Source organism: Monodon monoceros, unplaced genomic scaffold, assembly GCF_005190385.1.
Source record: "Monodon monoceros isolate NGI ecotype Baffin Bay Population unplaced genomic scaffold, NGI_Narwhal_1 Super_Scaffold_19, whole genome shotgun sequence".
NCBI lineage: Eukaryota > Metazoa > Chordata > Mammalia > Artiodactyla > Monodontidae > Monodon > Monodon monoceros.
In genome coordinates, this window is record NW_021703775.1 from 10,095,984 (window position 1) to 10,123,031 (window position 27,048).

Here is a 27,048-nt window from a genome sequence, read left to right on the forward strand (position 1 = left end):
TGAAGGAAGACTATGTAAAATATTAAACACTATTTTAATACAATAGTAAGTGGTATAAATTATTAGGTATAAAATAAGCTACAAGGATATATTGTACAACACAGGGAATATAGCCAATATTTTATAATAACTAAATGGAGTATAACCTTTAAAAATTGTGAACCATTATATTGTACACCTGTAACATATAATATTGTACATCAAGTACACTTCAATAAAATTTTTTTAAAAAGCTAAATAAAATATTCTTTAAAAGATTAAAAAAGTCATAAGTGGAAAAAGCAGTAAACCAAATTATCCTTATATCACAAGGATGACCACATAGAATAACTAGATCCAAGCATTCATCCAAAAAATAGCGAGAAGAGGCACAAAATACAGCAAGTAAGAGATGCAAGGGGATGATTACATGTACTTACACTACTTATCTACTGGGAGGAAATTCTTTTTGAAAAAACAAACCCTATTTCTTTCAAATTGAAATTCTTTGGTGAGGACAAAATAATAATGATGGTCACTGTGTTTTTCCTTCAGTTTCCTGGCGTTTAACACAGACACAGTCGGTAATCTCGCCTTTCTGTTGAAAGCAGTCGATTTTCATGAAGGGTTCTTCAGCGGGGTTTGGTGGCCCGGATTTATTATAAGGTAAAGATACATTGTGTTATATTTTTCCTTTTGGTGTTTAAGGCATATTCTTGCTGGTGAACTATCTGCTAATGTAATACAGGATGAGTCAGCGTAATTACAAGCTTCTGGAAACGGCTAGAATTCCTACAAGCCATTTTGCCTGACAGCCTTGCTTGCTTGGAGGCCCTGATGCTAGTGATTATCTCTTGTGCGGCATCTTTTAGAATTTTACCTGCAAGTGTCGTTTGGCTGCCATGGGAGTTGATGAGTGGGGTAATTTTTAACCCTTATTGGAATTGAAGAGTCATTGTCTGTATGTAATAGTGAATACATTGTTTTCTTGGGGGGGGGGCGTGCATCAGGCACATGTGAAAATTAACCATTGAATTAGCCTGAGATGCACTCTATTTCCTATTAAAATGCCCATGACGTTCTGCAAAAACATAAAACCTCTTATCAGCATTGATAAGAAATCTAGAGGGAATTTGTACCAAGTACTGTACCAATGGGGTTGGTTTGAGGAAACACCCCCGCCCCAGCAATATCTGTTTCATCTCCTAATCCCAACATGGAATAGACAACAAGACCCCAAGAGAAGGCTTTACTTATCCCACTTTCTACCCAGGCTCAGGACCTCAGGGCTACCGTAACCTGAAGTCAGACCACGGCTCCCCCTCTGCAAAGGAATTATGTTCCAAGAGGACCAGAATTGGGTCCCATGAAACTCTCCCCCTTCAGTTCGTCTCTTTTTATATTGATTCCAAGGTCACATCTCCCAGTACAACACAGAGCGGGAGGAGGATGAATGGCACATGGGGATGGGTATTCTCTTCGGAAATGCTCTGCGACAGAAGAGCCTTGGGAGCAGAAATGGTCAAAATCCACCTTGTGAAACAGAGAGAGTGATGAGTACCTGCTGGAAGTTGGGCCAGATTTGTGCAAACCACTCCATCCTTCAGTTGTAGGTCTGAGGAGAGTTCCTGCCAGATGCCCAGGACACATCCAGGTGGGTTTAAATCTCTCCACATTCCCTGCCTTATCAAACATGGAGCCAGCCAAAGTAAGAGAAGGATGCGATCGAAGGCAAAGATGCACTTATAAGCAGAACTAACAATGGAGAAAATGTAATCTATGAACTAGCTTTCCAAGACTGTAGAAATAAAGCATAAAGATGAAATGGCATGGGGACTTCCCTGGTGATGCATTGGTTAAGAATCCGCCTGCCAATGGAGGGGACACGGGTTTGAGCCCTGGTCTGGGAAGATTCCACATGCCGTGGGGCAACTAAGCCCATGTGCCACATCTACTGAGCCTGTGCTCTAGAGCCTGTGAGCCACAACTACTGAGCCTGCGTGCCTAGAGCCCATGCTCTGCAACAAGAGAAGCCACCACAATGAGAAGCCCATGTACCACAGTGAAGATTAGCCCCCGCCCGCTGCAACTAGGGAAAGCCCGCGTGCAGCAATGAAGCCCAACGCAGCTAAAAATAAATTAATTAATTTTAAAAAATGATGAAATGGCATGAGATGATAATCACACAGAGTGAAAATAGTAGAAATACAACCCATGGATAAGAAATATTCCTGAAAATGCTGGAACAAAAGGAGCAGAAATATAATAACCAACATAAAAGAAATATATTTTTCTTAGTGTAAAAAAAAAATCAAGATTTTAATAGGATAAAAACCATACCTGGATATAGCTTGCAAATGCAGAGTAAAGAGAATTTCATTAAAGCAACCAGACAGAAAATAATAGTTTACCAACAAATGGAAAAAAACAAGCTTAACTTAAATCTTTATTCACCATCTCCAAATGGAGTAAGACCTGCTCCTCTAAAGAGGAAACTCATGATCTAAGCATACCATTCCAAACCAAATTTAATTCATGAGTACAAGCAGTGGAAAGATATCTTCAGAAATCTAAGAATCAGAAGGAATTTCTCTCCCATGGCCTTCCTTAAAACTTATTCACAGACCTACTCAATAGGACATGAAAAATAATTAAAAGTAATAACTTGAAAATAAGGAAGTCAAGATATAAAAGTATCGATGGTCCATGTGAATCAGCCTACGAATAATTATGTGTTTTAAAAAATTAGTTCCAGAGTTAAATACATAAGCTAAAAAATGTTTTTGGAAAAAAAACATGAATTAAAAAAAAAACCTTTGTGTCATTGGGTCTATAATAGAATGGTTCCTAGTATATTTTAAGGTAAGATAAAAAAACTAAAGTAATGTAAAAACATGCTCAATTTCTTACTTTAATTGCAGGGTAGGCAAAAGGCATTGTTTTGTTTGATCATTAGAGAAAAACGTAGGTTAAAATATATGTTTCATTACATTAAAAGTCAACATGATTTCCTTCCCATTTAGGTTACCACAGAGCATTGAGTGGAATTCCCTGTGCTATACAGTATGTTCTCAATAGTTATCTATTTTATACATAGTATCAATAGTGTATATATGACAATCCCAAACTCCCAATTCATCCTACCCCCCCTTCCCCCTTGGTATCCATACGTTTGTTCTCTTTATCTGTGCCTCTATTTCTGCTTTGTAAATACGATCGTCTACATCAACTTTTCAGATTCCACATATATGTTAATATACGATACTTGTTTTTCTCTTTCTGACTTACTTCACTCTGTATGACAGTGTCTAGGTCCATCCACGTCTCTACAAATGACCCAATTTCGTTCCTTTTTATGGCTGAGTAATATTCCACTGTATCTATATATACCACATCTTCTTTATCCATTCCTCTCTTTTTTCTTTTTTTTTTTTGTTTTTGTTTTTGTTTGTTTTTTTTTGTGGTACGTGGGCCTCTCACTGTTGTGGTCTCTCCCATTGCGGAGCACAGGCTCCCGATGCGCAGGCTCAGTGGCCATGGCTCACGGGCCCAGCCGCTCCGCAGCATGTGGGACCTACCCGGACCAGGGCTCAAACCTGTGTCCCCTGCATTGGCAGGCAGACTCTCAACCACTGCACCACCAGGGAAGCCCTATCCATTCCTTTCTTGATGGACATTTATGTTGTTTCCATGTCCTGGCTATTGTAAATAGTGCTGCAATGAATATTGGGGTGCGTGTGTCTTTTTGTAAAATTTATTTATCTTATTTATTCATTTTTGGCTGCACTGGGTCTTTGTTGCTGCACACAGGCTTTCTCTAGGGTGAGTGGGAGCTATTCTTTTCTGCAGAGCATGGGCTTCTCATTATGGTGGCTTCTCTTGTTGTGGAGCACAGGCTCTAGGAGCACGGGCTTCAGTAGTTGTGGCGTGCAGGCTCAGTAGTTGTGGCACATGAGCTTAGTTGCTCCGCAGCATGTGGGATCTTCCTGGACCAGGGCACGAACCCGTGTCCCCTGCATCGGCAGGCGGACTCTCAACCATTGTGCCACCAGGGAAGCCCAGAATATGTTTTTTAAAAAGCATTTAAGAAATGATAAACCTTGTACTCATGTTAATTATCTGAGTTACTACCATTAGTGTAACCATTTTAATAGTCAATTCAATTAAATATTCATTAAACAATACAGTTTTCTAGGGCTAAGCATGGGAAGACTACAAAGATTATTAAGATATGCTCCTACTTTGGGATAAGTCCACTAGTTATAGCCCAAGGCAGAAGGAAATAAGCACTAAATTATGACAGAACCTACAAGCTTAGAGAAAAGAATTCTGACTTCTACATTTAAGTTTGTATTTTTGGCTCAGCTTTTTGTTCAGCTAGCTCTATGTTGGCTTACGTCTACCTACATTAATTTGGTGGATCTGGAAACAAAATGACCTGGTTAGCCATTTGAATGTCTGACCCAAATGGAGTCTGGAGAATAGTCCTCGAACAGTGTCCAAAGGTGGGTGATTTCACCTAGAATGCCAAGATCTTGTAAAAATAACCATGTGATTTGGTTCAGGATCTTTTCAAGAAGCAAAAATAGGAGTGGGCTCCAGAAGTCTGCTTTTCTTTTGTTTTATAGTAAATACTCTTTAATTTTCCTCAAATGCACATTTTATTTTGGAGACACTTAGCTCACACGCGTTAGATGGCCCATCTCCCTCTTACCCTGGAGGGAGCACTAAGGGCTAGAAGTTCACAGAGTTAGAGAGTCAAGACCCCTAGGTCCTCCCGCAAGACCTATCATCTGATACTGCCTTTCCCTCCTTGGTGCAGCCAGAATTTAACTTAAAATGGAGCCAGGAAATGTCCTTCTGTGTGGTGGTGGCCATGGAGGGAGCCCAGCCCCATGGCTTGTCTTGGAAGCTCCACGTCTCCAGCTTTCTAAAATCCTGCTGCAAACGTTGTTCATCAGGGTCACTATATCACTTCCCCATTAGTGGCGGGGGTGGAGACAATAAACAATGACTTGTCACTTTGAGAATATTTTATTAAGGAATTCATTTTATAGAGAAAAATCTAGGGGAGAAAAATGTATCCCCTGAGTAATCAATATGTTTAACAGATGACTGTGTATTTTCAAATGTGGGTAACAAAAATTGGGCAGGTAGAGGGATGATGATTCAGGTGGGATGAAAACTGTTCTGGTTAACCAGTTTATTCATGTCTATCTCTCATCACCCGTAATATCCTTCTGCTGCACTGGTGGTTCCCCCATTTCAGGGTGTGTAGGAATCACCTGGAAAAGAATGATTTTAAAAATCTGATTCATGTTGCCCTCCTCCACACTGCAAGGCTGAGTCAAAAGGGAAAGAGAAGTGGTTTGTAAATGAATATCATGAATCATCCTCAAAATTCAGGGGCAGTCAACTCACTTGGAAACAACTACCTTAAATTATTTTTTCTTATTCAGAATTTGAGTTCTGGTTGGAGAAGAATTGGTGGAGGCTGGAAATAAGGTTTTCGGAGGTGTAACTTTATAGAGCTTTCTGTTTAGAAAAGTGACAGTCACCTACAGTTTTTATTGTTGTGGTCAGTGCAGCCTGACTGCTGTGTGTGTGTGTGTGTGTGTGCGCGCGTGCGCGCACATGTGTGTGTGAGAGAGAGAGAGACTCTAAAGCTCTTTAGATCTTTAGAATATAATGAAATCGTAGTACCTCTGAAGGCTATCTTTCTAACAGATGATGCCAATTATTCTGTTAGAATTTTAGACTAACAGTTTCTTTGCCCAGGTCACCTGGTTGGCATATGGAATCTTATGTGAGTTCTTGTCCGCAGAAAATGTGAGCTGTGTCAGTGATTGGATGGCACACACATGGCATGTGCTGGAGGTCAGGCTGCCAGAATCTCATCAGTCACAGGTCCTCCAGAGCTTTGGTCCAGTGATGTCTGGTAGATCCAGAGAGGAGCTGGAAAATGCCATTGTCGATGAACCCAAAGAGAATATCTGGTCTGCTTTGCTTGTACTTCTCGGAGAGTTTCAGAGTGGAGACAGGAATCAGAGAGTAACAGCAGCTGGGTTGTGTTTGTTACATTTTTAAAAGCCAATACAGCAACCTGAAGAGCAGATGTTTTACTGAAAATCTCATGGTACAGAAATGCCAAGAGCTTTATTCCAGAGACAGATCATCAAAGACAGGAAACAGGATTAGAAACCAAATTTCCTGAGTTCCTGGTTTGCATTGATCTTGCATCTTCTAACTCCTGTGGTCAAGTTGGGCTGGGAAGATGACCAGCAGACCAGAGCAACCTGGTGGAGGGGCCTTTTTGTCTTCAGAGCACTGGGTGCTGCCTATGCAGTGGCCACCTTATGCAAAAGTAAGGCTTCACTGCTGACCGGGGCTTGAAATTCCTTTAATGGGGAACATATACCCATTTCTCAGTGAGAGCTAAGGCTTAAACTCCTGCAACTCAGCGAGGGGGAAAGAGTGACTGACTTCCACATCCCAGTAGCTGTACATGGTGTGAGGAAGGGGTAGGTGGTGGTCTGAGAGACCCCAGAGTGGACAGGCAGGAAGATCCGAGGCTGCCTGTGCCTACCTCCTGTGTGCCGTGCTCTTAAGGCTTAGCTTGGCACTTCCCTATTTGTTGTTTCTGGTCATAGGAAATGTTTCTGTTCTGTGATGCTTTCCTCTTTCTTTTTCTAGTTACGTTAAATCCAGTTAATACTAGGAGTTGCATTTTCTCTTTTCCCCTCACTTCTAACTTCCTCCATCTTTCTCTCAAAGAGATCACCTAAATTCTCTTCCTAGGGAAGCCTATTATGGGTAGGGAATGGAAAGGAAAGAAAGAAGAGGAAGTGATGAGAAGGAAAAGGAAGAGGAAGTAATATTTCTAATAACTGCATGGGCGGTGCAGTCATTTCCTTTTTGTGTGAGAGCTAGAAGGGTCCCTCAGGAGGCAACCTGAGGACCAAAAAGGTTAGTGGTTTCTTCAAGGGAATGCAGTCACCAAGAGCAAAGAGGAGACTCACATTTGGTTATGCAAATATACTATTTTTTTCCTTAAACTTTCACCCACTATTTTAGTAATCCTCTATGGATCTTTCTGGAAATAATACTGTGGTGTTTATTACTGGGAATTCTATTTCTCTCATTCCTGCTACATTCCTTTATTAGAAGCAAAAGCTGTCCCTTCTCCTCCAATGATTTAATGATTTATCTATTCAATTAATTATTATTTATATCAGTGTGGATTAATGGATATTTATTGTATATTTGGGCTACGTCCAATTCTACCATATTTTATTTTCTTGCTCTAATTGTCCCAGCTGTGGCCATTGAGATCTCCTTCAGTTTAACTAGCCCCTGTATCTCTTTGATATGTCCCCATCTTTTTTTTTTTTTGAAAGGCTTCCTTATTTTTTGGTACCATAAAATGTTCCAGGCTCATCTTATATTTTCCCAGCCCAACCTGTAATCAACCGTTTCTCCAAGAGTCCCTGGTTCCTTTTATTGGAGAATAGTATTTAAAAATCAATATCTGGTTGCTGAGTATTCTAATTGCTACTGGAGTGTCACAACTTCTAGGCTTGTTCTAAGCTAGAAAATAGGTATAGGTTTACTCACTCACACATTCTCACACAGATTTGTAAGCACGGATATTAGAAACCATGAGTTTATACTGGTAGTTCTGATTCCAATCCCAAACCACAAGCATTCCCTTTCCTATTTGTAACTTCTTTCTCTGAGAAAGTGAGAAATCTGGCTTTCATTGTCTACTATGTTTACTTATTTGATCTTCCCTAGTATGCACATTAAGTAGTTTCAGAATTGCTAACCCATCTCTCTGTGAGAAACACATTTACACGTAGAATACAGTATTTGTCTTTGTGAACTTAGCTTACGGTATCTAATCAAAGTAGTATTTCCAAAATTACTTCGACTCGTTCTTTCCTTCTCCTTCAGTGAGACTGTGTTATTCATTTGCAACACAGTTAGGTTCATTTGTGGCTATTTGTATTCTACTCTGGGATCTCCCAACATCCTGGTGGATTTGAATCCATTCATGTTTTGGCTACATGAAACATTACTGAGTTTCTAAGAATCAAAGCTGTACAAAAAGTATACTCAGAACTGTCACTCCTTCCTCACCCCTACATCCCCACTTCCATTCTTCTCTTTTTTCCCCACAGACTTCCAATAGGTGAGCAGACTATTTAGTTTTTGGCTTATCCTTCCTTTATTTCTTTCACACAAATAATCAGATACATTTGTATTTTCTTATATTGTTTTCTCTCTTTCATGAAGGATCGCATACTATAGATACTCTTCTGTATTTTTTTTCCCTCTTAACCATATGTCCTGGAAAGCATTCTACATCAGTTCATAGAGATCTACCTTATTCTTTTTTTTTTTGCGGTACGCGGGCCTCTCACTGTTGTGGCCTCTCTCGTTGCAGAGCAACAGGCTCCAGACGCGCAGGCTCAGCGGCCATGGCTCACGGGCGCAGCCGCTCCGCGGCATGTGGGATCTTCCCAGACCAGGGCACGAACCCGTGTCCCCTGCATTGGCAGGCGGACTCTCAACCACTGCGCCACCAGGGAAGCCCGATCTACCTTATTCTTAAACAAACAAACAGAAAAACAGCAGAATAATACACTGTATGGATGTATCATAGCTTACTCAACCCCTCTTTATTGTATGCATATGAAATTTAGTGTTGCTTAAGGTGTACCTTTAGGGTGGATTTCTGGAAGTGTGATTGCTGGGTCCAAAGGGAAGTGCATATGTAGTTTGGTTAAGTATTGTCAAATTATCCCTCAGAAAGGTTGTACCAGTTTGCATTCTCCCCAGCAACGTTTGTTTCTTCACAGCCTCATCAACAGAATGTGTTCTCATACTTTTTATTTTTGCCAATTTGATAGGTGAGAAATTATATCTCTATATTGGTCTAAGTCCCTTCTCTAATTATGAGTGAGTTTGCATAGTTTTTCGTCTATGTGAAAGCTATTTTAACATATTTTTCAGGTATTATTTGTTCATATTAGCTTCCCATTTATCCATAGGGATTTCGGTATTTTTGTACAATAATTTTCTATATTAAGGATCTTATACCTTTGTCATATTGCAAAAATTTCTTCCAGTTTGTCACTTGTCTTTTGACATTGTTCATGGTAATTTTTGCCGTGCAAAAAGGTGTTTAACTTCTGTGTAGTCAAATGGATTTTAACAGAGAGAAAGCCTTTCCCTACATTTAGGTTAAAGAAGTTACCACATGGGAACCTCAATCTTAATGTCCTGAGGAGTCATCAGATAGAGTTTGGGACTGTCAGAAAGACTGAAAATTGAAGGGGAAAATTTAAAAAAAGGGAACCATAGAGAGGGAAACTTCAGAATATGTGTATTAACACTACTCAAATCTTTAACTGATATCTGAAATATGCATAGGTGGACAAGACTCCAAAGAGCTCAAGGAATCTTTCATTTGAAAAGCTTAAAAAGCTGAGCAGAGAATTCAACTGTTGCCTACCACATAGGACACAGAATATATAGTTTGAGTTCTGCCCAGTTAGAGAGGTATGGAAAGCTTTCCACTGGAAGACCAGAAGGGCCATACCTTAGGTATAAAAAACTATGCCCCAGGAAAGGGGATTTCCTCAAGGACTACAAGTAGAATTAAAAGATACTAAAGGCAAAACCAAAAAGATTCTTCCTGACAATGAATTAAACCAAGCCTCTACAGATTCAAGTTTAACAGCATGCTGGAATAAAACTCAATACTCTTTAGAGGAAAATAACAGGATCCAGAATTAGTAGTATTTGCAGTGTCCAATATACAATAAAATATTACCAGACATGTGAACAAGTAGGAACATGTAATCCATAATCAAGAGAAAAATCAGTCAATAGAAAAAGACACCAAAAATAACTCCAGTATTGAAATTAGAAGACAAGCACTTTTTTAAAAATATGATGAATTTATTAAAGAGTGGACAGGACATAATAAAAGAAATTTTCAGGAGACTTTTGGAAATTTTGTATATTTTAAAAACCCAAGCAGGATACAACTGAAAAATACAATATTATAAATAAAAAATTGGGACTTCCCTGACGGCACAGTGGTTAAGAGTTTGCCTGCCAATGCAGGGGACACGGGTTTGAGCCCTGGTCTGGGAAGATCCCACATGCCACAGAGCAACTAAGCCCATGTGCCACAACTACTGAGCCTGCGCTCTAGAGTCTGCGAGCCACAACTACTGAGCCCACATGCCAAGACTACTGAGGCCCACACGCCTAGAGCCCATGCTCCACAACAAGAGAAGTCACCACAATGAGAAGCCCGTGCACTACAACAAAGAGTAGCCCCTGCTCGCCACATCTAGAGAAAGCCTGCACGCAGCAGCAAAGACCCAATGCAGCCAAAAAAATAATTAATTAAAAAATTAATTGGGTGGAATTAACAACAGATTGGATGCAACAGAGGAAAATGTCAGTGAACATGAAGACATCAATAGAAATCCTTTGAGCTAAAGCTCAGAGAGAAAAAGATTGATGAAAATGAACAGAGCCTTAGTGACCTGTGGGACAGAATCATACACTCTAATATACATGCACTTGGAGTCTCAGAGAAAGATAAGACAGAAAACAGAAAAGGTATCAGCCAATTTTTAAAGAAATGACAGCACACAAATCCAGAAAGCTCGCAAGATTCAGACAGAGAGGATGGAAACCAAACAAACAAACAAACATAAAAACAGAAGCACATCATAGTTAAACTGCTGAAAATCAAAGATAAAGAATAAATTGTAAAAGTAGCCAGAGAAGAAGGAACATTAGAAACAGAAAAGAAATGATAAGAATGATGGTTGATTTCCATTAGAAATTGTAGAGCCAGAAGACAGTGGAAAAGATGTCTCTAAAGTGCTGGAAAAAAAAAAAAAAAAACACCAACTTTCTCCCTAGAGTTTTAGAGCCAGCAAAGATATGTATCAAAAATGATTTAAGGCATTTTCAGGTAAAGGAAAGCTGAGAAAATTTGTCATAAGCAGACCTGTACTAGAAGAAATGTTAAGGAAGTTTCTTCAAGCTGAACAAAGTGAAATTGCATGGAAATTTAAACCTAAAGGAAAGATGAACAGTGAAAATGCAAAATGTGTAGGTAAATATTAATGACACCTTCCTTCTTGTTTTAAACTTTTTAGAATTCAATTGGCTATTTAAAGCAAACGTAATGGTAGTTATTTTGGTTTTTTAATGTATGTGGAACTAAAATATATGGCACCTTAGCACAAAAGATGGGATTTAAAGTACTTGGAATTATACTATTATAAGGTTCTTATGTTATACATGAATTGTTATTAATTGAAGGCAGACTGTCATAGTAAAGAATATATATTTTAATAGAGAAGGTAAACTGAGACAAAAAAGAAAAATCCTCAGTTAATCTGGAAGAAGGCATGGAAGAAGGAACAAAAACTAATGACCTAAGGAGACAGACATACCATTGTAGTATAGTAGACTTATACCCAACATTATCAGTAACTATATTAAATGTAAATGGACTGAACATTCCCATTAAAAGGCAATTAAATTGTCATAGGGGGTTAAAAATAAGAAAAATCTCATCTATATGCTTTGAAGATAAAGATAAAGACAAGAAAAAGATATAGCTTGCAACTAGAACATGAGAGACTAAATTAATATCAGATAAAGCAAACTTTAAGACAAAGAGTATTACCAAGGATAAAGAGGGTCATTTCATGAAGATTAAAAGACCACTTCATCAAGAAGGCAATAATCTGAAATAGGTATGCACCATAACAGACATTCAAAATACATGAAGCAGGGGAACTTCCCTGACGTTCTAGGGTTTAAGCGTCGATGTTCCCACTGCAGGGAGCATGGGTTCGATCCCTGGTTGGAGAACTAAGATCCCATATGCCATGTGGCCTGGCCAAAAAAAAAAAAAAGCATGAAGCAGAAATTGACAGAACCAAAGGGAGAAACAGACAAATCCAATAATTGATGAAACAAATAGACAGGAATTCAATATGGCTTAAAAGATGTGAACAACACTATCATCCAGCTCTATCTATTTAGCATTTATAGACATTTATTGAAAACTACACCCAGAACTACAGTTGCTGTTCGTAAGACAAATCTCAGTAAAAAATTAAAAATATCAAAATAATACAGAATATTTTCCCTATTGATAATGGAATTAAATTAGAGATCAATAACAAAAAGATATCTGGAAAAATCTCCCAAATAAATATTAAGCAACTCATTTCTGTGAATCCAAGAAGGAGGCTCTAGGGGAGTTAGAAGATATTTCAAACTTAACGATAATGAAAGCAAAACATATCAGATTTGGTGGGTGTAGTGAAAAGAGCCCTCAGAGGGAAATTTATAGATTGAAGTGTTTATCTTAGAAAATAAAAAAAGGTTTAAGTAAATGATGTAAGTTTCCACCTTAAGAGCTAGAAAAAGAAGAGCGAGGTAAGTAGCATAAAGGGAATGATAAAGATTAGAGAGAAATCGATAAAGTAGAAAATAAACTCTAGAGAAAATCAACAAACCTAAAAGTCTGTTCTTTGAAATGATTAAAAATTGATTGATCCCCAGCAAGACTGATCAAGAGAAAAAGAGATAAAGGACTAGCTAACAAGATCAAGAATGAAAGAGGAAATATCATAACATATAGGACAGAGATTAAAATACAATAAGGGAATATTATGAACAACTTTATGCACATAAATTCAAGAACTTAGAACAAATTCCTGGAAAAACACAACTTTCAAGAGCAAGCAAAAAACAAACAGTGGAGCTAAAAATATCTATTAAATGAATTTAATTTGTAATGGAAACATTCTACAAAGAAAGCTCTAGGTCCAGGTGGTTTTTCTGTTGAATCGTATCAAACATTTGAAGACAAAATTGTACCAGTCTTACATAAAACTCTTTCAAAAGCCCATATAATACTGATATGAGAACTAATAAGTACATTGCAAAGAAAAAATTATAAACCAATATTTTCATTACATAGGTAGAAATGTATAATAAAATATTAAAGATTGCATCCAGCGATATATATACAAAGAAAAATATGTCACCAAGTGGTGTTTACTCCAAGAATGCAGTGTTGATTTAACATTCAAATATCAATGAAATCTACAACATTGACAAAATAAAGGAGAAAAATTATGTGATTATATAATGCAGAAAAAAATTTGACAACCTCCAACATCAGTTCATGGTTATAAAAAGTCTTAGCAAACTAGAAATAGAAACTCATTTCCTCAATTTTGAAACAGCACATCTACAGTAAACCTATAGTTAACATATCTAATGGGGAAATATTGCCCGCTTTCCTCACTAAGAGGGAGAACAAGGTGAGAATGTCCACTATCACCACTTCTATTTGACATTACACTGGAGGTCCTAGCTGTGCAACAGCTAGGCAAGAAAAAGAAATAAATGACAAATATTGTAAAGGAAGAAATATATCTGTCTTAATTTGCAGATGAAATAGTTGTTTAAATAAAAAATATGAATGACTTTACCAAAAATACCCACAAACTCTACCAGAACTAGTAAATCAATACACGGTTACAGGATACAAACTCAGTATCCAAAATAAATTTTATTTTTATACACTATCAATAAACAATTGGAAAACAAAATGTTAAATTAAATTAAATTTATAATATTAAAAAACATGAAGTTCTTAGGAATATATTTTACAATAAAAATTCGAACAGTGCAAGATCTGTATATATATATAGAAAACTATAAGACATTGCAGAAGGTAATTAAAGAAAACTTAAAGAAGTGGAAAAGTATATCATGTTTGTGCATGGAAAGATTCAGTATTGCTGTGATGTTCATTCTCCTTAAATTGGTCTTTAGAGTCAACACCATCTCAGTCAAAATTGCAGCAGGACTTTTTGTAGAAACTCACAAGCTGATTTGACAATTCATGTGGAAATACAAATAGCCTAAAATAGCCAAAACAACTATGAAAAAAGTTGAAGAAATGTGCAGGCCTTGTACTACCTGATTTTAGAGTTAATGCTCCGATAATCCAGACAGTATGGGATTGGCATAAAGATAAACAAATAGATCAGTAGAACACTATAGAGTCCAGAAATCGACCCACAAATATATGTTCATTTGATTTTTTTACAAAGGTACAAAGGAAATTAAATGATGAAGAGAGAAATTTTTTCAGCAAATTGTGCAACAAACAGCTAACTATCCAAACGATAAAAAAATGAACCTTGACCTATTCCTCACATAATACACAAAAATTAATTTGAAATTGACCATAGACTTAAAGTGAAAGTGAAAACTATAAAACTTTTAGAAGAAAACATAGGATATCATCTCTTTGGCATTGGGGTAAAAACTAAGATTTCTTAGAAAAAAGATAAAAAGCACTAACCATTCAATTAAATATTGATTGATTGGAATTTTTTCAAAATTAAAAACAAATTGTTCTCCAAAAGATACCAGTAAGAAAGCAAAAAGATAAGCCATGACCTTGGAGAAATTATTTGCAACACATGTATCTGACAAAAGACTTTTATCCAGAATACATAAAGACCTCCTCTAACTTAGTAACAAAAAGACATAATCTAAGAAAAATTACACAAGAGACTTGAAAGACACTTCACAAAAGAAATAAAAGAATGGTAATGGGGGCTTCCCTGGTGGCGCAGTGGTTGAGAGTCTGCCTGCCAATGCAGGGGACACGGGTTCGGGCCCTGGTCTGGGAGGATCCCACGTGCCGCGGAGCGGCTGGGCCCCTGAGCCACAGTTGCTGAGCCTGCGCGTCTGGAGCCAGTGCTCCGCAGTGGGAGAGGCCGCAATAGTGAGGGCTCCGCACATCGCGATGAAGAGTGGCCCCCCGCTTGCTTCAGCTAGGAGGGCCCTCGCACGGAGACGAAGACCCAGCACAGCCATAAATAAATAAATAAATAAAATTAAAAAAAAAAAAAAGAATGGTAATGAGCACATTAAACTTTGCTCAATCTTATTAGTCATCAGGGAAATTGAAATTAAAACCACAGTGATATACCACGACACACCCACTGCACTGTGTTAAACTAAAACAATTGATGAAATTCAATCATGGTGACAGTATGGAACAAGGGGAACTTTCATAATTGCTGTTGGTAGTGTAAAATAGCAATACCCATTCTGGAAAACAGTTTGGCAGCTCCTTATAAAGTTAATTATGTACCCACCCTATGACCAGCACTTTCCTCCCTAGGTATTTACCCAAGAAAAATGAAACCCTGCTCACAAAAAGACTTATACAAGAATGTTTATAACAGCTGTATCAATAATAGTCAAAAACTGGAAACGACCCGAATGTTCATCAACGTGAGTCTGGATAAACCAGTTGTGGTATCTTCATACATCGGAATTGTATCCAGCAATAAAAAGGGATAAAGTACTGTTACCTGCAACCAAATAAGTGAATTTTACAGATGTTATGTGTAGTGAAAGAAGTCTGGCAGAAAAAATTAATAATGCATGATTCCATTTATATGACATTCATTCAAGAAGGGGTGAAATTAGCAGATGGTTATCTGGGGATCAGAGAGTGGGAGACTGGTACTGACAGAGAGGGAGTACAGAACAGGGTCTGGGAAATTTCTATACCTTGGCCTGGGTGGTTACATGGTTACATACACATGTAAAAAATCATCAAGCTGTCAACTTAAGATTTATGCATCTGACTGTATGCCTCTTATTCCTCAATTAAAAAATTTAAAGATATAACTTAAGTGGTGCCTCACAGCATTTAGGTTGTTTGCATTACAGGCACTTATCATTTTTTTGTATATGAAATTGGAAACTTAGAAGTTTCCAAGATTCAGCTGCTGAATCTTGATACACTAATTGGGGAAAAGAAGAAATGGCTAATGGCAACAACATTCACCAAGTGTCAGTTCTGTGCTAGACAGTTTTCAGTGTCACACCAAAACACAGTTGTGGGTGCCCAGGCCAGCCAGCAGCATGGAATCCAGAGAGCATGGTGACAGATGACGGGGGAGGTCTGGGCCAGTGGCCAGGGTCACAGGAGTCTGGCAAGAGGTGAGCTATTGAGGGCTGCCCTGATGTCAGGCAGACATACCCTAGAGATTCTGAACCTTCTATTAGAGATCTTACATCCCAGAGGCTGGACTCCAGGAAGCAGGGCCCTGACCAAGGTGGTAAGGAAGGCCCAGGCATGGACCGTTGGGAAAGTCACCCAGACAGGGCAAGGGGACAAGACAGCTTAGTTTCAGAGAGCGGCAGATCTATGGGGACACGTACCAAACTCTGGGCTCATGGTTGAAGAGCATACCATAGAAATGACATTTTTCTAATTTATGGCACCCTAATTACTGGTGAGTTTGACTTGGTATAAGTGACTGAATACTAAACAACAGTTTCTTTTTGGGGGGTCTCTCCTTTTTTTCAGCTTTATTGGATATAATTGACATAGAACATTGTGTAATTTTAAGGTGTACAATGTGATGATTCATATATGGTACACTGATTACCACAATAGTGTTAGTTAACACTCCCATCAGCTCACATAATTACATTTTTGGTGGAGAGTGAGACATTTAGGATCTACTGTCTAGCAACTTACAAGTATGTAGTATAATAGTGTTAGCTATAGTCACCACGCTATACATTAGATCCCCAGGACTTATTCCTCTTGTAACTGGAAGTTTGTACCCTTTGACCAACATGTGTCCATTTCTCCTGCCCCCAGCCCCTGACAGCCACCATTCTACTCTGTTTCTATGACTTCAGCTTTTTTAGATTCTACATATAAATGAGATCATACAGTGTTTGTTTTTCTATGTCTGACTTATTTTACCTATCATAATGACCTCAGGGTCTATCTGTGTGGTTGCAAATGGCAGGATTTCCTTCTTTCTTATGCTGAATAATATTCCATTGTATATGTATGTGTGTGTGTGTGTGTGTGTGTGTGTATATATATATATATATATATATATATATGTATATATACGAACACTTAGGTTGCTTCCATATCTTGGTTTGTGTAAATAATGCTGCAGTGAACATAGGAGTGCAGATATCTCTTCAAGATAGTGATTTCATTTCCTTTAGATAAATGCCCAGAAGTGGGATTTCTGGATCATATGGTAGTTCCATTTAAAATTTTTTTAGGACCCTCCATACTATTTTCCATAGGGGCTGTACCAATTTACATCCCCACCAACAGTGCACAAGGATTCCCTTTTCTCCACATACTCACCAACACTTTTTATCTCTTGTCTTTCTGATTATAGCCATTCTAACAGGTATGAGGTGATATTTCATTGTGGTTTTGATTTGTATTTCCCTGGTGATTAGTGATGTTGAGCATCTTTTCAAGTACCTTTTGGCCATTTGTATGTCTTCTTTGGAAAAATGTCTATTCAGGTCAACTGCCCATTTTAAAAATTGGATTATTTGTTTTTTGGGTTTTTTTAAACAATTGAGTTGTATGAGTTTCTTATATATTTTGGGTATCAACCTCTTATCACATAGATGCTTTGCAGATATTTTCAACCATTCTGCAAGTTGCCTTTTCATTTTGTTGATTTGTTTCTTTTGCTGTGTAGAAGCTTTTTAGTTTGATGTAGTCCCACTTGTTTATTTTTGCTTTTGTTGCTTGTGCTTTTGGTGTCAAATCCAAAAAAATTGTTGTCAAGACATTGTTTTCTTCTAGGAGTTTTATGGTTTCAGGTCTTAATATTTAATTCTATAATCCATTTCTAGTTAATTTTTGTAAGTTGTGTAAGATAGGGGTCTGATTTCACTCTTCTACATATTTTATTGAAGAGACTATCCTTTCCCCATTGTGTATTCATGGTTCTCTTGTCAAATATTAGTTGACCATACATGCATAGCTTTATTTCTGGGCTCTTGATTCTGTTCCATTGCTCTGTGTGTCCTTTTTTTATGCCAACACCACACTGTTTTGATTACTGTAGCTTTGTAATATAGTGTGATATCTCCAGTTTTGTTTTTTCTCAGTGTTGTTGTGGTTATTTGAGATCTTTTGTGGTCCCATATGAATTTTAGGACTTTTTTTTTGTATTTCTGGGGGAAAAAAAACATTTTTGTTAGGGTTTGCTTTGAATCTGTAGATTGCTTTGGGTAGTATGGGCATTTTAACAATATTCATTTTTCTGATCCATGAACATGGTATATTGTTTCATTTATTTTTGTCTTCTTCGATTTCTTTCATCTTATAGTTTCCACTGTACAGATCTTTCACTTCCTTGGTTAATTTATTGTTTTGTTTTGTTTTCTGTTTTTTTTGTGGTGTGCGGACCACTCTGACTGCGTGGCCTCTCCCGTTGCGGAGCACAGGCTCCGGACGCGCAGGCTTAGCAGCCATGGCTCATGGGCCTAGCCACTCCATGGCATGTGGGATCTTCCCGGGGCACGAACCCGTGTCCCCTGCATCGGCAGGCGGACTCTCAACCACTGCGCCACCAGGGAAGCCCTAATTTATTGGTTTTTGATGCAACTCTAAATGAGATTGTTTTTATTTCTTTTTCAGATATTGCACTGTTAGTGTAGAAAGATGCAGCTTATTTTTGTATTTTGACTTTGTATCCTACAACTTTACTGAATTCATTTATTAGTTGTAATGTTTTGGGGGGACTCTTTAGGATATTCTATATATAAGATCATAGCATCTGCAAATAGAAACTATTCTACTTCTTCTTTTCCAATTTGTATGCCTTTATTTCTTTCTTGTCTAATTGTTCTGGCTAGGACTTCCAGTACTATGTTGAATAAGGATAGCGAGCGTGGGCATCCTTATCTTATTCCTGATCTTACAGGAAAAGCTTTCAACCTTTCATTGTCAAGTATGGTGTTCACTATGGGCTTTAACAACAGTTTCTTCAAGTTCTCTGTGATTAGGGGGTTGACACATCCTGGGGCTTGATACTACTGGAAACTGTAGAATTTGGGTGAACAGCAATGAGCCTATTATTCTATTTATTCTGCTCTTCCTCAAGGCCAGTGGGCAGACCATTATGGTCAGCTGGGATCAGGACATTTGTCAAGTTCTTGCTGTGATGAGAGACAGCCTAGGGCCCAGCACTTTGCCTACAGCCAACACCCTGAGAGCAGGGCTAAGAAAAGGGAAACAGCAAACTTGCCAGGCTGCAGGGGCCTCCATGAGGAATGTGCGACCAAGCTCACAGGTGTATGACATTAGGACACAGCATAATGCAAAGGAGGGAATCACATACGTCCCTATAAAGGGCTTAACACCTCCCAGCCTGGCCTCCCAAGTCAGCCAGTGTTAAGTCCAGCCCATCCCCTCATCAGCTTAGCAGCCTGGCAGTGGGACAGACCACCACCTATTGACCCTAGAATTTCATGTGGTAGCTCTCGGCGACCTGCTGCTCTTCCTTTCCCGCTCGCCAACAGCTCAGGCTTTCCTAATAGGCTGTTTTGTTGTGTTTTAACCCCTAGTGTTAATTCACCCCTTACTCACAAGTGTCTCAAAGCCCTCTCCCTGCTGAGCACATAGGAGCACACAGAGGCTCACGCAGTGGTCGTCTCAACATAATGAGATGGGTGCTGTTTCAGAATTCCAAAAGGTTAGCCAAAAATAGAAGCCTCTGAGTGACAGTGAAGTAAAAGTGCTTTGGCCTTCCCTGGTGGCGCAGTGGTTGAGAGTCCGCCTGCCGATACAGGGGACACGGGTTCGTGCCCCGGTCCGGGAAGATCCCACATGCCGCGTAGCGGCTGGGCCCGTGAGCCATGGCCACTGAGCCTGCGCGTCCGGAGCCTGTGCTCTGCAACGGGAGAGGCCACAACAGTGAGAGGCCCGCGTACTGCAAAAAAAAAAAAAAAAAAGTGCTTCATCGGAACTTCAGATATATAGATTTAAATAAACAATTAAGAAAAAAATAGAAGACCTGTAAACGTTTGAATTTTTACTGAATAGTTCCTTGTATGACAGATGCTGCTCAGTGACATAGCGTGCCCTGCACCGTGTGAGTTCTGGGACTTCAAAGATGACTAAGACACGGACTCTCAGCTGGAGGGATGGGTGGCAGTTAGGGTCAGGGGGGATGTGCAGTGAGAGGGGTCTGGAGCAGAGAGAGGGCCTCCCCATTTTCTGTGTCGGGTGGCTCTCGGAAGGAGCGTCCTTGAGCTGAGTCCTGCATGGTGACCGGCAGAGCACGCCCTTTCACATCATCCCCCAGCAAGGGGAGCAGGACCTTGGAGGCGAGGCATGTGATGTGAGCGAGTGACTGTCAGGTTCAGGCTGAGCATCGAGGCATAGGCATCCCAGTTCCCGGGCTGGAGAGGCTGGCCAGAGGGTGACTGTGGCAGTGATGGCGGGTCCTCACTGCGGGGAGCCCTGTGCGCCCTGAGTGTGGGGTTGAGAACCTTCCACCTTCCCTGCAAGTGATGGGGGTCATGGCCCATCACTTCAGCCATGGTCATGGCTGAAGGTGGAGTCAAGAATGCCCCTGGGGCTCCCGTTTGTGGCTGGGGAAGATAGGATGCCATTCGTGGACATGGAAGCGCAGAGCCCTACGGAGTCCAAATTGCAGTGGGTTCTGTGCTCTCCCTCTCAATCTGTTGTTCCCTGAGTTCACTCTAGACCCCCATGGGGTGAGTTTTCTGTGTGCTGTACCCCTTGCCTTTCCCTCACCGCCCCAAGAAGGCCTCCTTCAGCTGTCTTGTGTGCCAAGCACCAGCTGAGCTGCTGCAGAGATTCAGGAAACAAAGATCTTGAGGGCTAATTTCTTTCACATATTAAATGTACGTTATTCTGCCTTATGTCAGCTTTAAGCAGTCACTAAGGGCAGTCAGGCCCCATAAGTTAGTCTTCAGCTAAATGCGAAGATCGTGTTATTGAAACAAGATCTTTCTAGCTGACGGTACTCCAAATGCATGCTTTGGTGCCTGTTAAATCTATTTATGGTTTCCTGATTCCCACCCCCACCCCTACCTCTATCCCTCCATCCACCAGAACATTAGAAGGAACTTGTAAAATGAGGACACTGTTAAGAAAGGAAAATGGCATCCAGCATTTGTTTGTTTACATATCTGTTGTTGAAAATGATCAAGATCGATTTCAGAAGCATGTATTCAAATGTAGGCTTACATGACCAAAGAGGTTGTATCATCCAACAATTGTTTTCTCTTCTGAAAGGCTAAGTAATAAAAAGCAGACTCTTCATTTGACATGAAAAGGGAAAAGGAGGAGAAATTGGGAAGTAATGTACTCAATTATAGGAGCCTTTTGCCAAGACCTTATTGATTTCATGTTTTGACAATTTCAGTCAAGCTTTAGTGGCGAAAAGATTGAGAAACAGGTCAGATCAAACATGTGTGTCCCCCCCTGCCCACCCCCACTCCTGGATCTTTTATGTGCCTGACAAAAATAGTCAGGTCTTGGCTAGGAAAGGGCTCTGCCTTTGGGGTCTGTTCATATTGCCAGGCCCCAGACCAGAGCCTGGAGGACAGTGCAGGTGAGAGAAGAGAGAAGAGTCTGCAGAGACCCTGGCAATCCCCCCAAAACCTGCAGACGCTGTAGCTGCCATGCAGTGAGAAGGCTGACCTGGAGCCCCACACACCTTGCTGTGTATACTCCTCTCTACTGAATTTCCTCTCGCTATTTCTATGCCCTCTGAATCCAATTAATTCCACCCCTTCCCCTGGAATCGACCTCGACTCCCAGCGTCTGTGAGCGAGGGTCCTTCATGTGCTCATTGGCCCTGACCACTGGGCTGGGCGCCAGGCAGGTCGCAGTCCTGCCCTGGTCAGAGCAGCGTGGCAAGGGCTCCGATGGATAGATGTGCCCACTTGGCAGGAGGGAGACCAGAGCGGGGAACCTGGGGGAGGGGGAGCTGTCAGTGGGGGAGGTGGAGAGAAGGGGACGTGCACATCTCTGAAGCAGCGGAGGGAGTGCTCTGAGACTGGACAGTTCAGGGTGGAGGGGAGCCTTTGAATGCACGCTTATGGAGAACCTGCTCCCAGCACCGTAGGGGAGGATGCTTTCTCTGCTGCTGTGGCCCAGGCTGTTTGTGGGGGAGCCCTCTGTGTGAACAGCGAGGGCCGAGGGAAGGGGGCCAGGTCTGTGCTCACACAGCTTTGTTGGCAGCTGGGGACAAGGCACGCCCTGGCAGACAAGATACATCTGTGTTCCAGATCTAGGGACAGTTACTGGACTTGCCTGGGACTCACCCTAAAACCAGAATGTCTTCACCATCCACAGCCAGCGCTGCGGAGCATATGGGTGTGTTGGGGAGGTCCCCAATGCTGGGCACCTTCATACTATCATAGCAGCCATCATTATGGTGTGTTTGTGTGGGAATCCCAGCCTTGCACCCAGGTGACTCATCTCCCCACACAAGGGCTCTTCCACCCCCTCAGCCCTGCAATGCTGCCACCTGCCACCTTCTGAGGGAAGGGGGGATTCTGGTGCAGTGAGCCTAGTGCAGAACTGGGGCCCAGCAAGGGTCTCGGGGTGGGGTGGGGTGCTAGAGCCAAGGGCCCTGGGTTCAAACTCTGACCCAGTCTCTGAGATGAGCATGAACCTCATGGCTGACCCCTCCCCTCAGGTCCCCAAAGCCAGGACACAGCCCTCTCTGGGGCATCTTGAGAACATTTACTTCTCCTCATAGGAAACAAGCTGGAACAGTGGACATAAGGGTACCCTCCAGTGTCCTTTCTTATATATATATATACACACACACACATACATGTACTTTGCGCATAAAGTAGGATGTTGGCTGAGATTTATTTAACTGGCTCTCCTGGAATTGTAGCTCAGGTTCAAAGCTTAGGGTAAAGGTATCAAGAATCCCATATTCCCAGTTCAGGAAGCCACCAGTGAGCTGACAGCTGGTGGACCCAACCACCCTGCTTTCTTTGAGAAGTTAGTGGGAGACAAACCAGCACCTTCCCATTGGTGCAGGAAGAGGGCGGCAGAATTGGGGAGAGGGCAGAGTTCAGGGAGAGAGGCTGCAGGTGGCGGGAAGGGGGTCCTCTGCTCAAAGCCACCCAGAGGGAACCAAGCTTAATTTGGAAACAAACCTGAAGAGAAAAGGGAGAAATAACATGGTGGGCAAACACATAAGGAAAGAGGGATAGAGGGGACAGGAGAAAAGACAGCTCAAACGACACAGGAAAAAAAGACAGAAATGCAGACACAGAAATATGATAGGAGAGAAAAAAATAGAAAAACAAAACCCCAGAAAAAAATACAGGGCTTTCCTGGTGGCGCAGTGGTTGGGAGTCAGCCTGCTGATGCAGGGGACATGGGTTCGTGCCCCGGTCCGGGAAGATCCCACATGCCGCGGAGCGGCTGGGCCCGTGAGCCGTGGCCGCTGAGCCTGCGCGTCCGGAGCCTGTGCTCCGCAACGGGAGAGGCCACAACAGTGAGAGGCCCGTGTACCGCAAAAAAAAAAAAAAAAAAACAAAAACAGAAATGCAGAAAACTCCAGAAACATTAAAAATATAGACAAGGGAAAAGTGGTGAAGTAAGGTTACCAAAAAAGAGAGAAAGGAGTCATTTTGGGAGAGAAATACAGAAAGATGCAAAAAAGATAGATATTAAAAAATACTGGAAGGCAGAAAAATATATATGGACCACACACCCACCCCACCCCCCCCACACAAAAACAAGACAGAAAGTCAAACAGGAAGAGAGGCCGGAAGGTGGAGGTGTGGGCTGAGTAGGTGAGGACTGGCCTTGTGGGGATGGCGGCGGAAGCCTCGTGCTCTGGCCACGCCAAGGGTGCCGTCAGAGGGAGATGCAGACCGGACCCAGGGAGACCCCAGCCTCCCCAGCCAGGGCTGAGTGGGAAGCACACGGGCTACAGAGGGATCTACAGCAAAACAGAGGTGAGGCCAGGTGAGCATGTGCTGGAGGCGGGGTAGGTCTGGCGAAGCAAGGCCACAGGCTCTACCTACGGCAGAGAAGGAAAAGAAGGAGAAGAAAAAGACTCTGCAGCCTGGATGATTTGGGGTGCACCATTTCCATTACTCTACGAGGTGATCACCTGATGGGCAGGTACAGGGTTTACTCTCTCCTGACAAGGGCTCACAAGCCTAGGGGGTGGGTGCTGAGGGCAGTGGGAGCAGCTCTCCTGAGGGAGAAAAGTGGAAAGTGAGGGAAAGATCATTGTTTGACCTACTTTACTTCATATAACTTGTTTAAGTAACTGCATATTGTATTGTTCTCCATATTGGATGGGCATAATTTAAGACACGTGGTACCTGAAGTGTGTCGTAGAATCTGATATCCAAGCTCGGCGAACGTGTATGGTTATTGGTCAGGACTGGACTCTTTCTTCCACCTGATTCCACCCTCTATCCACAGTAAGGTTAAAAGGAAGAGGGTAGATTCAAGAGTGGGCACCGAAAACAAATTCAAAGGACATAGCAAATGGATCTGGGGCTGAGTACCAAGGGAGGAATGCTTTAAATGCTGCCAAAACAGGAGCCTAGGGGCTCCAATCAAGATGGCGGAGTAGACAGATGTGGAACTCACCTCCACCCACAAATACATCAAAAATACATCTGCAAATGGAGCAGTTCTCACAGAACACCTGCTGAACACTAGCAGGAGACCTCAAACATCTGAAAGGACAAGAAAGATCTCCACATGGCTGGGTAGGATTGGTAAATAAAAGACATGAACTAATTAAAAAAAAACAAATAAGACGGAAGCCCAAAGAATGCAGAAGACAGGCACGGTGAGTCCACGGCTCAAGCTGGGCCCCTTGCTCTTGCTATCTACCCCTCTGCCCTCCTGTTGTGAGTTGAATTGTGTACCCCCCCACCCCAAAAGATATGTTCAGTCCTAACCCCCAGTATCTATAAAAGGGACCTTATTTGGAAATAGGGTCTTTGCAGACATAACCAAGTTAAAATGAGGTCGTAGTGAAGTAGGGTAGGCCTTACTCCAATATGACTGGTGTCCTTACAGGAAAAGGAGAGACCTAGAGACACACACAGAGGAGAATGGTTTGTGAAAATGGAGGCAGATATTAGATATTCAAGTCATTGGTCCACAAGCCAAGGAATGCAAAGGTTGCTGGCAACCACCAGAAGCTAGGAGAGGCAAGGAAGGCTTCTCCCCTAGAGCCTTTGTGGGGAGCATGGCCCTGCCCATACCTAGATTTTGGACTTCCAGCCTCTTGAACTGTCAGAGAATAAGTGTCTGTTGTTTTAAGTCATCAAGATGGTGGTGATTTGTCACAGCACCTCTAGGGAACTAATACAGCTCCTTAGTGTGGCTTTTAACTGTTCTTACACCCACAAGGTGGCTGAGTTCCAAGCAGGAAACTAGAAAAAGGACAAAGAGAAGAAGGCACATGCCAGCTCAGGCTCTCTTTTATCAGGAAAACAGTTTTCACAGAAGCACCACCCAGTAAACCTCTGCCTACTTTCATTGGCCGTGGGGGTCCCATGTCTAAGCCTGGTTGCAAAGGAGTCTGGGAAGGTGAGCATTTAAAAAATGTCAGCTTTTTACTTTATGTGTATATAAATATAATTATAAACATATATATTGTAAGATAAAATATATGATTTTTATATATTAAAATTCACCAATTTCAAGTGTTTTATCAATGAGCTTTGACGAATGCATATGGTCCTATAATCACCACCACAATAGAACATTTCCATCTCCCCAAAAACATTTCTTTGTGCCCCTTTTCGTCTCTTCCCTTCCCCTGACTCTGACTCCTGGAAAACACTGATTTTTCTTTTGCTGTAAGTTTGCCTTTTTTATAATATAATATAAATGGAATAGCATAGTGCATAGTCTCTTATATCTGGCTTCTGTCACTTAACAAAATGCTTTTGAGATCCATCCAAGTCGTTGGGTGTCCCTTTTTAATGTGGGGTACTGTTCCTTGGTACAGATGCACTACAATTTGTTTATCCATTAACCAGTTGGTGGATATGTGGATTGATTCCAGTTTTGCTAGTACGAACAAAGCTTCTATGAACATTCTCGTGCCAGTCTTTGTATGGACATATGTTTTTATTTATCTTTTGTAAATATCTAGGAGTGGAATGGCTGGGTTCATAGTAGGTATATGTTTAACTCTATAAGAAACCGCCAAGCTGCCTTCCAAAGCGGCTGAACCACTTGCATTCCCAACAGCAATAACTTCTAGTTGCCCTGCAACCTCAGTATTTAACACAGCCTGTCTTACTCATTTTGGCCACTCTGGTGGGTGTAGAGTGGTATTTCATTCTGGTCTTGATTTGCATTTCTCAGATCTTTTTCATGTGTTTATTTGCCGTTCGTTTGTATTGTTTGGTGAAGTGTCTGTTCAAATTTCTCACCTGTTTGTTTAACTGGATTTTGTTTTCTTACTATTGAATTGTAAGTTGTCTTTATAAGTTCTGTATGGGAGCCCTTTATTATATATGTGATTCACAAATATTTTCTCTTAATCCATTACCCATGGTTTCATTTTCTTAAGAGTGTCAGAAAGAGCAGAATTTTAATTTTGGTGAAATTCAACCTTTTTGTGTCATGTATCACGAAATCTTCAGCTAACCCAACATCACTAGAATTTTCTCACATAGTTTCTTCCAGAAGTTTTGTAGATTTATCTCTTACATTTAGGTTCATGATCCACTTGGAGTTAACTTTTGTATATGGTGTGAAGTAAGGGTGAGATTCATTTGTTTGTTTTTGCATGTGGCTATTCAGTTGTTCTAGCACCATTTGGTGAAAAGACTGTTTTTTCCCCATTCAGTTACCTTGGTGACTTTGCTGAAAATCAGTTGACCATGCATGTGTGGCTCTATTTCTGGACTCTCTACTTTTTTCCATTCATCTACATTTCATTCTTATCCCAATACCATACTGTTGTGTTTACTGTCGCATTATAGTAAGTGTTGAAATCAGTTATTGAATCGTCCACCTTTTTTTTTTTTTTCCTCAAAATTGTTTTGACTATTCTAAGTCCTCTGTATTTCCATATGTTTTACAATCAGCTTCTCAATTTCTACAAAAATATCTGCTGGGATTTTTTTTTTTTTTTTTTTTTTTTT

General features: G+C 40.9%; 1 protein-coding gene across 1 annotated transcript in view; it reads left to right on the forward strand.

Moving 5' to 3' along the window:
- Window positions 1-27,048, forward strand: part of ACOXL (acyl-CoA oxidase like) — a 353,725-nt gene that overhangs the window by 239,128 nt on the left and 87,549 nt on the right. The window contains 2 exon segments of the mRNA XM_029232291.1: window positions 535-599; window positions 602-645. Of these exon segments, the coding sequence (XP_029088124.1) occupies window positions 535-599; window positions 602-645 (109 nt within the window).